Here is a 13,851-nt window from a genome sequence, read left to right on the forward strand (position 1 = left end):
CGTCCAAATTGTGTATTCTAAAACTCAAAAGCGCCGATAACACTTGTACGGGCTCGGTCGGTATGACTAACCTTTGGTGGAAATCACGGTGTTAGAACAGAAGGGTGAAAGTCAAGTTCGCTGGGCTCATCGCGACGCATGTCGAAAGTGAAAGTTTATGCATGTTCGCACGCACTTCGTTAACTTGAAGGTATGGCTCAAACAATAGAGTGTGGAAGAATTACCGGAGTTGCGTTTTTTGCGTGGTGACATAAAGTGACCGCTGTGTTCTGCTCTAACATTGAAAGCGGCAACTGCGAACTGGAGCCCATTTATTAGTCGACAACTGCTCGCCGATGTAAATTATTGATTGTCATGCTCACAGTGACAACTCTAGTCTTCTAAACATCACAACAAAAAATACATCGTGGATGTCAAACTGATGTAAGTACGTGCGCGATATGTAAACATATATTCACATCCGCATATTCTACGCTACACAAAAATTGAAACGTTGTTGACATCACTAAATTAAAAAAATAAACGTGCTAGAAAGCGTGATGAGCAACGTTGGTTTCTTTTGACCATAAACTGATACTTCTGCGCATACAAGAATGAAACACTACAAATAAGTGATTTCACATACTGCCATGTGCTTTTCATCATGCCACCGTCATCTACCTTGCTCACCAAGTCTTCCACTAAACACGTTTTGCCTCGCTACCCTGAGCCGGCATTTTCCATTGTCACCACCATTGGCTCGCCACCACCACCACCATCTGCCACCTTTGTTTCCACTCTCACCACCATCAGCTTTTATACCCACTACAGTTTCCACCATATCCACTAATATTTCCACCATATCTACTATTCTTTCCACCATATCCACCTGCGATTCCAGCATCCACCAACCCAGGATTTTCAATAGGGTGCTCACGAAGAAGCATCATTGAATAGCAAGGACATTTATAACACTTGGTGTAGAAATTAAAAAAAGAGGCATACTACAGGAACACAATGATGTGTATGCTGTTAAGGAAAAATTCAATGCAAATTAGCTGTTGTCGACTGCTTTCATTTAGGCATAGACACTTATTCTACACAATATGTCACCTCTCAAGATATTGCCTACGCTCGTTTAAGCAATATTTCTTCACATATTCTACTATTCTCACTATATCATGTAGGCGTCTGAATTGCACACCCACGGATTCAGACACAAATAAAGTGCATAAAAAAGGCAGCCTTCGCAAAACTACAGAAGATTAACAGTGTCCACGTCGACTCCATTTTAACAAACTGGCCCGAATCAAATTTTGCACAGCTTTACAACTTGTTTTTAATCATCGACGGTCACACCCAGTACGGGTTGTAACATAGTACTCGTGGGCAAGGCGATGCTAACTTTGTAAGGTGATGAAGACACAAAAAACAAGTAATCAGAGCACTCCTTCGACTATCCGTATTTACAGGACCAATTTTATTGTCGCTGGGATTGCATTATAAGCTTGGTTGAATGCCTTCAGCAATGACCACCACAGTAAAGTAATGTTGAGTTGGTTAAACCCCACAGTTAAACCACACAAATCAATCAAAAAAAAAATTAAGTGTTGTTGTACCTAGTACAACAGGCACCGTATGGTCAACAAAAATCCGCACGTAAACGCTCAACATGTCTGTATTGTACAGGTTAGGCATAGCTACGACTGTTTCCTTCTACCTCTGTCCTTGAATATTTACCTTAGTTTTGAAGGGTGCGCAACAATCACTAGCAACCATATTTTTTTCATCTGTGTTTGAGGAAGTTCGCGGACCACTCATAACAGTGGTTCTTGTAGATTTTCTCTGTCTAGTGGCCCCATTGCAATATCGGCCGCGGATCTACAGCAACTAGGGTACTGAAGCTCCTTCTCACCGGAACTATTGTCGACGCTTTCTAATCCTGCGCAAGGAGCCTTTTGTGAAAGAAGCATTCTCCGGGTGAAATCCCCAAATCTCATAACAAAGGGTAAGAAGGAAATCTTTAAGGAAACCAAGGGATGCTATTATCCACAAAAAAGTAAATCCATATATTTTTGTGGGCTGACCCCGGTCTTTTTGAAATGCATCATGTTTGTAAGTATTAAATTGTTAGTATTGATCTTTTGGCTCGGCCCTCTCCTCGCAGTCATTCTGTCAGCCAGCGCACGTGCGGCAGCAATACAAGGGCAATCTGAGCAGGATAAGTTATGCGCAGTGATGTACATATACATACCAGTTCGAAAGTAGTGGGTTAGAATTGCCAGATTCATGACTTCTTTTACATGCTGGTAGCAAACGTCACTGGCTGCCTTGCCACGTAGGAAATAGTACTGATCAGTGACTTCCACTAGCTGCCTGTAGAAGGTCCAGGCGACAAGGTATCGCAGCCCTGTCAGGCCTACACTCATCGATTTGAAGAGCTTCACGATGATGGTGATTGCGTATGGACGGCTCATAACAGAATCAAATTTCGTATAGGTGCCGTTGGTGTACTCGTAAAAAAAGGTAATCCACTCATCTGGTAAAACAAGAAACGTCGATTTCAAGCTGTTAGCGTCACTGCAGACATAACACATGAATATATTGAATTCAGAGTACTAGAGCGCTATGCAGGATGGCCCCAGCTTCTCAGGCAGATGAGTTCACTCCGAACTCGCTCTATGGCGGCTATGGTAACAAGACGAGGATCAGAAATTCTTTTATTAGGGAAAAGGAGGACCTAAAGTCACTGAAGGGAAAGTAAAGGAGAGGAAGTGGTATGCAAGAAAGTGCAGAGCGTGCGATAGCAGCGCTGACAAAAATGACTACAAGAACACGCACGTCAACGGAAACGCATGTCGGGTCAGCGCCTCCTCTATTTGTTGGGCATTTGCGGTGGTTATCAAAAAAATACCATGAGCGTTTACTTCTGTGCCACCCCTAACCTTCGTATTCATAAACGCTCCTTGACTTGAATCAGACTTAAAACCGCCTTCAATGCGACGTGTTTGAAACGCTTCTGCGCGCTTGTACTGCCTCGGTACCACCCGAAGACTGCTCATTCTTAACGCGTTTGTGCTGCATTGAAGCTCGCGTTACGTAATAGCAAGTTTGGCACATTCGAAGCTAGCGAAACAGCCGTCAGCGCATCATTAGCGTGGCATGTAGTCATGGTATTACATGACACGCATCTCATGTTTATCATGTTTGCACCAGTATCATACCTTCGTTATCCATTTACATCCCGTAATACCAAATTTGGTGTAAGTGAAGCGGGTGAAACGGCCGCCAGCGCATTATGAGCGCGGCATGTAGTCTTGTTATATGATACACACCTGATGATTGTAATGATTGCATTATTTACATACCTTGGTCATCCATTCACGTACATTACTACGAAATTTGGTACATGTGACGCTAGCGAAACGGCCGCGAGCGCGTCATGAGCGTGGCATTTAGTCATGTTACATTACACGCATGTCACGATTGTTGTGTTAGGGTCTGTCGCTTATGTTCGCCATGCAATCATGTCATACCATACCAGTTTTGCAGCATGTCATGTGAATTAAACCACCGCAAGAGCTGCAGGACCATAAAATGTAAATCATGACATTCATGACATAATATATGTCTTGATTTTCATGTTATGACTAGTGAAATATGTTCTTCATACAGTCATGTTTTACCATACGAAGTTTGGTATTGATATCATTATTGAAACGGCCGAGAGAGCTAAAAGTCGTAGGCGGTTAGATAGATAGATAGATAGCTCATAGTCGCCGAAGTTCGCTAAGAAATGCTTCGCATTTAAACATAAATTCACGGGGCACCACAGCGCGAAGTATTGCAGATTTCTCCAAAAGTGTACTTTCCGGTATTGTCTCTGTCGGGGCGATCATCTCAATGATGTTGGATGAATAGTCGTGAAAGTTGTGAATACCACCATTAATATGCGACACCTTCAATCTAGTTCCTCCTGTGAAAAAATATGGGCGGCATTTTTTTTCTTTTTGCAAACTGAGCACGTGCCTCCTGCAGGCGTGTATGTTGGCGTTTGTCCGATTTGGGACAGGTTATTTCATATCACCTGCAGCATGAATAATTCCCATCTCAAAAGTAGTAGGTGCGCACATGAGCAATCTTTTTCTGCTGGTCTCTCATCTGTTAAATACTGCAAATAATATAGGGGCCGGTTTTCCACAGGGGCACTTGGATTATGACAGGAATGCGTGTGTGCGTAGATACGCTGTGAGCGCGGTGAAATTGTATTTAATACTAAGTAGCCACATGATGATGTAACTTTTACATCTGCGAGAGTGGGCGCATAGTCTGCGCAATGAATATGATAGACGAATCGTGATGCCTGCTAGCATGGCGGCATAAGCACTGCTTAGCGACAAGATCCTAAGTGGTGGGTGGACATGATCGTCGCTGCTGGCGTCTGTCAATCATACTGATTGACGCGTGAACTCGGCTACAAACTAGTTGATTCTGAGAAGGCCGCAGTTGAACTTGTGACTGTCATGGTGCATGTGTGACTGTCGCGCGTTTTATGCGGTGGAGGCTAAGCAGCAGATCTTTGCTTATAAAATAATTTAGTCATCGCGCACTGTCATAGACGAAGCTTGGGATAATCTTGGACCATCCAGCTTTTTAATTAACTCATCTACTCATCTGCTTGGTCTGCTTTGAAGTAAAAGCCAGATCATCTCTGTGCTCATTTTGTTTACAATACTTACCTAGGGCTGAATGAGCATAACACTGACCAGTCTTGTTTTATTTGATAAAGTTTCAATTAAACGGCAGTTAACATATCAGGTGTAATAGGCAAAGTGAGCACTGGCTTAGGTCTGATTCACGTAATTCTTATTAGCACGACAATTGTCATCAAATTAAAAACATCTAATAAGCGCTGTTTTATTTAACGTGTGAATGAATAATGTCACGTTAATTACATTGCATTAGTTTGCGCGTCAACTAGCATGCTTGAGTTAGCGTAGTTAGAGGTTTTCATGATTTCACTACCCTGGTCATATCAAGTTGTGGCATAATAACCTGCCTTACCATGACTTGGCCTAATAACCTTGTTCATAGCATGTAATGGCCTAACTTGCCGAGTATACCATCCAGCAAATAGCTAATTACCAGCCACACCGGCTTGGGTGCTAGCGAACGATGATGGCAAAGAAGACGCACACCAGCTGAACAGCACGCTAGAATGTACAAGCTTATCGATGATTAGCACGTAACCTCAGGTTTAGCTGGGGTCACGATGTTGTCAGGAGCTCGACCAGAACGAATCTCAGAAGCCACGCTACTTAATATTCTAAAGCAGACTTAGAGCAGCAATTAAAGCTTTAAAGTGAATTTACGCAGCTCCTCTCTTTAAAATATTACCTAAAAAGGCTTCTGACCATTTCCTTACATGGGTTCACTTTTTCACTCACTGGCACATTAAACAAGCGTAAGAAGGTGCCACTCGCTTGGAAACACCGCCCAACTTTGTCAACCGTCCTTGAAGTGATGGCGCGTTCCATTCTAAACAATGAAACGCAGCGCGCTGAGGAGTGGATTGGATTTTTTCACACTGGGGGCTCATCCCAAAACGCGTATTGTCAGAGCTCGGACACACCCCCAGTTTCGCTAAGGACAGGTGATTCTGCATAGAACCCTTATATGCTAAACATGTGACGGCTGATTCTCAAAAGTGTGTAGGAAGTTGGGTACCATATGAAAATGCTAGTAGCACAACACAATTTGTTTAGGAAAAGAGAAAGCTTAATGGGCTAAAAATTTGGAAGACCCTATACTGTGAAAAATATACAAAGAATACAGATAAAACATAACTCATCAGAGAAGATGATAATAAAAATAACAACAAAATATAGGATATAAGCAGTTATTTTAATTTTGAATTGTCAACGAAAAACTCTTGAACTAACAACACTTGACAGTTTTTGAAACTGAAATAAAAACATTCACCTACTTGCAGTAACGTATGGTTCTGTGGATTCGCCGAGTTTTTCAAAAGGAGTATACATCAAGTCATCAAATGGTGTGGCGGTAGTTGCCTCGATGGCTTGTACTAGAAAAGAAACACGAGATAAAGAACAAGGAAATATGTGCAAGTGTTTTTTCTCATGTGGCTTTCAGAGAGATGATACAATGTTTTCTGTTCAAAAACTGTGACTTTAACACCATAAGTGGCCGTGTAATTAAGTCGTTTACCCACATGTTGGGTGTCCTCTAAAGTGGTTTTTAAGTTTATTCCAAGTAAGTTGCTCGAAATGTTCTTATACCGATTCTCTCGAATGGCTGACTGGTTGCAGCTATGCTTGGCCTTCTTCAGCTTACGTGGGTGCTCACTCGTTTCACGTAAGACTTGCCACATCCGTGGGCCCTTGGACACATTTATGCCACCAGCTTTAGACTCGAGAGCCCTACACAACCCTCTAAAAAATCATTGTGCCAAAGGGCGTCTTTTTCACCCACATCAACAATATATAGTCGTCTGTTTCGCGGTGACTCCCTTGCACTCTCGCCGCACGCCCAGCAGTTTCCGGTCCCGACCGACAAGCCTGTTATCCATGTGATAGACATTCTTGATAGGTAAGTCACCAGCACCTGGTGTTCAAAAAAAGTAAAGCAAAGAAAGTCGGAGGATGATTGGACCTTCTCGCTAGTTTTTTTTTATTTCTTTGGAGTGAGCCAAACGCTATATGAGAGAGGTTCTGTGCCATTACAAAGACACTGGTCGATGCCAGCGTCGTAGATATCAGTATAACTGTTAATCAGCTTGTCTTCGCTGAAGTGCTTCTCTTTTAATTTTACGTTGATATATCACACATCGCAGAATGTGTAGTAGCGTATGGCCAGTTTATCACTTTTTCACGTTGATGCACCCATTTTTCCCTGGGTAGCCCATATTATTCCCGGAAGCATGTCGCCGAAATACACCTTGATACAGCATACAGTAAACCCCAATGAAATGTTTGCATAAAGAAGCAAATTACATAAAAAACTGTGGTAGTCAAAATGGACCCTTTCAATGCGTCCTCGGTAAATATGAGGAAACCAGGGTGCATTGTACATAATTGCGTGTCCTAAGTTCTGATCTCACTGTGACCTAAGCTTATATTACAATACCACACAGTGGTTCAGGATCAAAGGGGGCAGCTTGATCTTTGAGCGCGTGAAGCAGTTGATTGATTGATTGATTGATTGATTGATTGATTGATTGATTGATTGATTGATATGTGGGGTTTTACGTTCCAAAACCACCATATGAGTATGAGAGACCCCGTAGGGGAGGGGTCCGCCAATTTCGACCACATGGGGATCTTTATAGCGCACCCAAATCTGAGCACACGGGCATACAACATTTCCACCTCTATCAGAAATGCAGCCGCCACAGCCGGGATTCAAACCCGCGACCTGCGGGTCATCATCCGAGTGCCTTACCACTAGACCACCGCAGTGGGGCCGCGTGAAGCAGTTACCCTTCTCGCTCGCGTGTGTCGCTCTGAATTGAACTGAATGCGGGCTCGACATTCGATTGCTCACGCTGTTGTTAACGCAGCATATTTCCTAGACCATTCAGACGCCCGTATACATTGAAGTCGTTGCAAGGCTGCAGTCCTTCGACATTGGCGTACCAGCTGCTCATGCTAACGTCACCCATACACCTTGACGTCAGCCCACCATTCAGACATAACAACAACCATACCATTCTTCGCGTCCCCCCACATAAATGAGACCTATCCTTGTGTGCCGATGGCACATTTCCAACACCCACCCTATTTCATTCACACCCAGTCGGGCCTGTCACATCACCTGCTGTAAGAGACCAGCGCTGAATAGGTGGCAAGGCAGAACCTGGCGGCGCGTTGAGACACAACTGAGCTTCCCATGCAGAGGGAACTGGCCACAGTGTATCGCAGTAAAAGCACGCACGTGAACTCTTTCTGTTTTTAATTTCAGCGCAAATAGTCGAGCAGTCATTGTACCAGTAATTCTTGACTGGGGTTCAGAAAAACTTTCCATAGTTTGAAGGGTACTCCCTCAATAATCACTTCAAAGCGGAGAGAAGACTTTGAATAGTGGACTGCGCTAATATATGCTGCTGGCGTCGATTGCAATATATGTGGTTTCACTTCCTGACACCTTAATATAATTGCCAGACACTGTAATGAATGACGCCGCCAAGTTCAACAATCTGGTGTTCTTTGACGTGCTCTTAGATCGCACCGTACACGGGCCTCTACCATTTTTGCATTTATCGAAATGCGACCGGAACGGCTGGCATCAAACACACGACTTTCGGGTCAGCTGGCGTCGAAGAGACAGTGCTGTCTCATTTTGTGGTCGCTTTTTGGAATTTTGGTCGAGCAGGCTGTTACGCCTTCATTGATAACTATGTGCTGCGTTACAACCACTCCACTCCTTTGTGTAGTAAGGCACCTGGCGGCATGGGGCAGCTACGTGAATTTCTTTGTGGCGTGTTATCAATGGTTTATGCATAGTATGCATGCATGTGGAAGATGATGAAACAAACCACCACTGCACCATCATACGTACGGTGTTGTGCTGCTGTTTTCGAAGGCGCGATATAGACGCTTTTCCGCAGCTAGTTTTTAAGCAAAGCTAGATGGCGCCACCGCATAGAAGCACCATGGGGTTCTCCTCGGTGGCAGGGCCGCGATTTGGCGTGTGGCAGACATTATCCTGCCGCTTTCGTTGAGAAACTTAAGGCGCATAATGTGCGGGCGCGGGCGAGTGTAGCAAGAATATATGTCTGGTTATATAAGTGGCTCTTTATTATAAGATCAAGAGGAACGAGAAGATACTTATTTCTGTCTTTCGTATCGGGGACACGGCTAAGCGCCTATTCGTTAGCAGTTTGTTCAGCCCGGTCTGCTGCCGGGCGACGATGTGAGACTATGTGAAACACCGGCTCTCACCACACTGCCGGCCGTGTCAACACACAACCCAATAACCGCTCGGCCCGCATTGCTGGCCTTCGATGTGGAAGTGGCGGCGACGGCTGATCGGTCCTCTATTGGTGACGGTGAGGAAGTGAAAAGAAGAAGCCTCTCAGATCACGTGTTCAAACATGGCAGCGACCGCTTGCCAAGGCGGAAAACTGTCCATAGATTCCCAGCCACAGCGATCGTATTTCGATGGCGGCGAAACACAAAAAGACCCGTGAACGTATACTCGGGTGCACATTAAAGAACTTGAAGCAGTCAAAATAATTCTGCCATTCACACTTCGGCAGGCCTCCTAACGAATTCTTCTTTCGCAATTAAAACCCCAGAAACAATTCATCTTCCTCAAACACCTTAACTTTAATACGACATAGGCAAGAAGAAAAACTAAAAATCTTGGTTAGGCAAATGAAACGACGAAGAAAATTTAAAGCCAATCGACGGTACCGTAGTGAGCGATAACTTCCGAAACCACTTTAGCACAGCAACCAACGCAAATAGAAGCTACACCGGATACACCGCACTCCACAGAGCTGAGCTTCGAGTGATCCGCTATTTTATCCATAGCATGAGTTATGTCTGTAGCACAAATAAGTTGACGGAGGCATCTTCGAATCAGTTACCTATTACGTGCAAATTTTAGGGGCGAAGCTCCTTAAAGCGCTACCTACTCATCCCTCGTCATAGTACGTAACATGTCTTACGCTTTGACTTGCAAGGTGGTGGCGATGGGAGATTTCTCCTGTGCGTTGATGAACAATAAAAAATTCACAGCGTGCGCAATAACTAAAAGCCGAATTCTCCTGTCTCTCATTTCCCATTAGCAGCAATTGGCATGTACATTGAACCCTATCTGTCAAAAAATTGTTGCTACGTTATACTCGCTGGGCGTAACCTCCTTGGTTTTAGAAAGGTTTAGCGAGCTTTGAGCCGCAGTGCCATGTATACAGTGAACAAGTATATATCATGAACTCGAGGTGGTTAAATGTGAGAAGTAGACACGACGCGCAAACCGTAAGAAAGTGTGCGTGAGCCACTTTTCGTTTAGTCCTTGGAATTTCCGCTGGATAGCGGTGCTTCTATATGCGAAATATGTGATAAACAGGTGCAAGATAGTGGTATTTTGAGTGTTGACTAGATATACGAACGGACAAACAGACAGAAGCATGGATGGACGCACGGATGGCTGCACGGACGGATCGATGCATGGATGGACGCACGGATGGACGTGCAGATGCACGAACAGTTGCGTGCACGGACGGGCGGATGAACGCACGGACTGTCACTCGGACGGAGGCATGAATGGACGGAAGCAGAACGAATGGACGACAGATGCTTCACCCCACTTTCCAACATTCACCCCGTGGATATGTTGCATTTAAAAAAAAACATCTAGTTCAGCGGCTTAGGCAAACGTGTGCCCGTGAACCCCTCGGACACATGGCAGCTTTCATTCTAAAAAACTACTCGCAAATAATGTGCACCTCTTGCTTATCATATGATGAAGTTGTTATATGATAAAGCAGTTCAAGTTGATATGATACTGCCCGTCATTTTCTACAATAGGGAAAATTCTTGGTCGGATAAAAATAGTTTCATAAGTGCCACACCTGCATAGCCGGCTCTCTTTTCTACAAACCACCAGTTAAATGCTACTGTATCATTTGCTTCGAAAAGGCCGTCAATGACGACACTGGTTCTCTCTCATCAGAGTAGGAGGATAAGAGTTCATGCGGGAGGAAGGCTCTGCCACTAATTGAGGAATTTCACAATGGCACTTTACTATTCGAAGAACTGACTTGCATTCGCCCATTTCCACCACTCATTTCGCATAGTTGAATTAGTTTTGTTTATTTCTATAAATACTGTTCCGAATATTGTCGAACAACCTCATCGACATCAGAAGAAACGCTGCAGGTAGCATGCAGTTACCTCCCTTCAGTAATTTTTCCATCGTGGTGGACGCATCCTTTCAAACGCGCTTTATAAACAATTGCTCCTTTCTAATTTTCACGAAGGCCTCTTTCTTTATTTAAAAAAATGAAAATAGGATTAGTAGGGCAACACGTTACAAACAATAATTTAGTTGACATGCCATAAAGTATGAATGCGTTGCATATCGCCGCATTTATACAGATATATCCAAATCGTAAACAAATGCGGAGTGCAGGGTAATGCAGGGCCAGAAAGATCAAGACAATCTAGTATGAGACGAATACATAGAAAAATAAAATATCACTAAATATGCCGTGGTGTCGGAACGCAAGAGTTGAGTGTCTGTGATCTGTGATGAGTGAAGGAAACGACGACAACGACGGAAGTGCGGGGCAAGGCGCGTGTGATTTCGAGCCAACTGTGAGCGTGAGGTCAGCCAATCAGCTGACGACCTGTGGGAGCCCATAGAAGTGGTGTGCCACAATTGGGCCACGTGTGACCATTACGTGGCGGTAAGCTTCGTTGCTGGGGACGAGCCGAAGCAGCGGCAGACGGAAGACAGCGGGCCGAAGCGTCGGACGCATGCGATCCATGTTCCGGCCAGGGAACGCGGCTGTCCACGCTACTGCCGTCCAACCACCAGCTGGGGTAGCGTGGCCAACACGAGTACTTCATCTCGGGCCGCGGCCTGGCCTGCTGTTCTCTTCCTTGCCGAGGGCATCGCGTATCTCGTTGAGGCCTCTCCGTAGTCAGACGTTCGACACAGCAACGGACGTGGCCTGGCTAATGGTCACAGTTGCGCCAAGCATCGCTTCTTCACGCACGCAGTTCGCTGGGCGAGCTGGCCATTCCCCGCATGGAGCATCTCGTCTTCGATGCGGGTTGATTGCTCTGTAGTCGCACCCGCGTCATCAAGCGCCGGCGTCACCAGAGCGTCGCACATCGGCAAGTGTGCGCATTCCATAGCGCCTTTCCACCGCCTCCTGCCCTGCACCTCATCGGCATCTGTCGTACCGCCGATCTGGCCCTCAGGTTTTCGAACGCTCTTACTTGGACCCTAATTGGTCATTTTTTAATCAAACTTAGTTCTCGCTGATGCATTCTATGGACCTTTCTGCCTATGTTTTTCTTTCGTGCTCTGTCATAAACGTGGTGTGTATTGTTACCGCGTCATCTCAAAGTCCGTTTCTCCTCGCAAGACACGCAAAACAAGCTCTGACGAACATTAGCCCTGATAAAGAATAATTTCATTACAGTGTCTACGACCTATCGCACGGACAGATACTGTCTGGACATTTTCATTCTATTCATATTTGTTCATTGGACATTCGTAGCCCAGAGAATACCCAATGCGTGCACTACTAGGTTGAGTAGAAATAAGCTCTTTTTTCATTGAATAAAAATATGTGATATATACTCTTCGTAGCGCGAAATTTTTTTGTCTTCCTATTTGATTTAGTGTATAATGTAGGCGCCAGAAGTATGATGCCGTAGAATGGTGGGTAGCACAAGGTTCTTCTTGATTAGATATGTCATTTGCTGCCACCGTATAGAATTATATTTTGTAATAGCTTCCTCGAAGAAACCCACACATAATTCATGGTATAATGCGAAAGCTGATTGATAATAAATAAATAATAATAATGAACTCGTCTTACGTCGGTTCTCGTATCGCTGAATCTTCAGGGCGAGTTGCTTGTCGAAAGGAGGCTTCGCACCATACATCGTCACGAATGGGTAGTATTCCTCTACGTCTCGGTTATGAGATCGCCACTGCTTTAGTTTATTGCTGTGGTCCACCTATTATTGAACAGAAAAAAAATAGGGCGCCCATAAGAGACTTTGTAATTTACTGGGAAGTGTCCTGCAGCTATGCAAGGTTGACAGTACCAGAAACACACCAGAGCACAAAAAAAACATTTCGTCACTTTCTACATGACTTGAAAATGTACGCTCTGGGATAATACTTAATACAAGAAGTCGCGTTCTCCGCATTCCACATTTGTACATTTTATACTGTAGGTCAGAAGTAATAAAACTGAGGGCGTTGTGAGGAAATTCTATTTTTAGAGTAATAGATTCTCAGTATTTGAAGACTTTTACAGGGCTCCCTAAAGAATGCGTTTATTTTCAACTGTTTCGTATTTAACTCAATTTCTTATTGAGAGAGACTGACAGCGCTGGGGTCGAGGTGTAAATTTCAACTTCATTGATACTCCATGCAGTGGGAAACAAAGAGGGAAGGTGTCTGTTTCATGGTGAGAGTGGGAAGGAGGTTGTAGGTAATATCATTAAGAGGTGGGGTTTAACTTGCTAAACCCACCACATAGTTATGAGAGACGCCTTAGTAAAGGTCGGCAGAAATTTCAATATTCTGAGCTCTTTGCCTTGCGCCTCAATCTAAGCACTTGAGCCTCAAGCATTTTAGCCTCTATTGAAAATGCGGCTGCCGCATCCGAGACTCGATCCCGTGGCCGGTAGGTCCGTAGCCGAGTACCTCAGTCACTTGACCACCGTGGTGGACAGGGCTGTAGTTGCGTGAGTGAGTATGATGAGCTGGGGGCTGCCGTGGACAATCGACTTCACTCTATTCACTTAACTACCTAGAAAATCTGCCTTTCACTCGAATATTATAGAGGTAGAGTTAAATACCTCATTTCGCGGAAATTCTGGTGTCTGAGTCGTTGGTCATAAGAAAAAAATTGTCTTATGCTTGACTTAAAGTAAAAAAAATGTGAATAAAATCATCATCAGCAGCCTGACTACGTCCACTGCAGGACAAAGGCCTCTCCCATGTTCCGCCAGTTAACCCGGTCCTGTGCTTGCTGCTTCCAATTTATACCCGCTAACTTCTTAATCTCATCTGCCCACCTAACCTTCTGTCTCCCCCTAACCCGCTTGCCTTCTCTGGGAATCCAGTCAGTTACCCTTAATGACCAGCGGTTATCCT

At 44.5% G+C, this 13,851-nt stretch overlaps 1 protein-coding gene across 1 annotated transcript in view; it reads right to left on the reverse strand.

Moving 5' to 3' along the window:
• The window catches only part of LOC142802922 (endothelin-converting enzyme homolog), a 41,076-nt gene extending 38,568 nt beyond the window's left edge, over positions 1 to 2,508 (reverse strand). Inside the window, exon 1 of the mRNA XM_075888006.1 lies at positions 2,234 to 2,508. Coding sequence (XP_075744121.1) covers positions 2,234 to 2,456 — 223 coding nt within the window. The 5' untranslated portion in view covers positions 2,457 to 2,508. The remainder of the gene's footprint in view (positions 1 to 2,233) is intronic.
• Between the last annotated feature and the right edge of the window lie 11,343 nt (positions 2,509 to 13,851).

Source organism: Rhipicephalus microplus, chromosome 3 (genome assembly GCF_043290135.1).
Source record: "Rhipicephalus microplus isolate Deutch F79 chromosome 3, USDA_Rmic, whole genome shotgun sequence".
Lineage (NCBI taxonomy): Eukaryota > Metazoa > Arthropoda > Arachnida > Ixodida > Ixodidae > Rhipicephalus > Rhipicephalus microplus.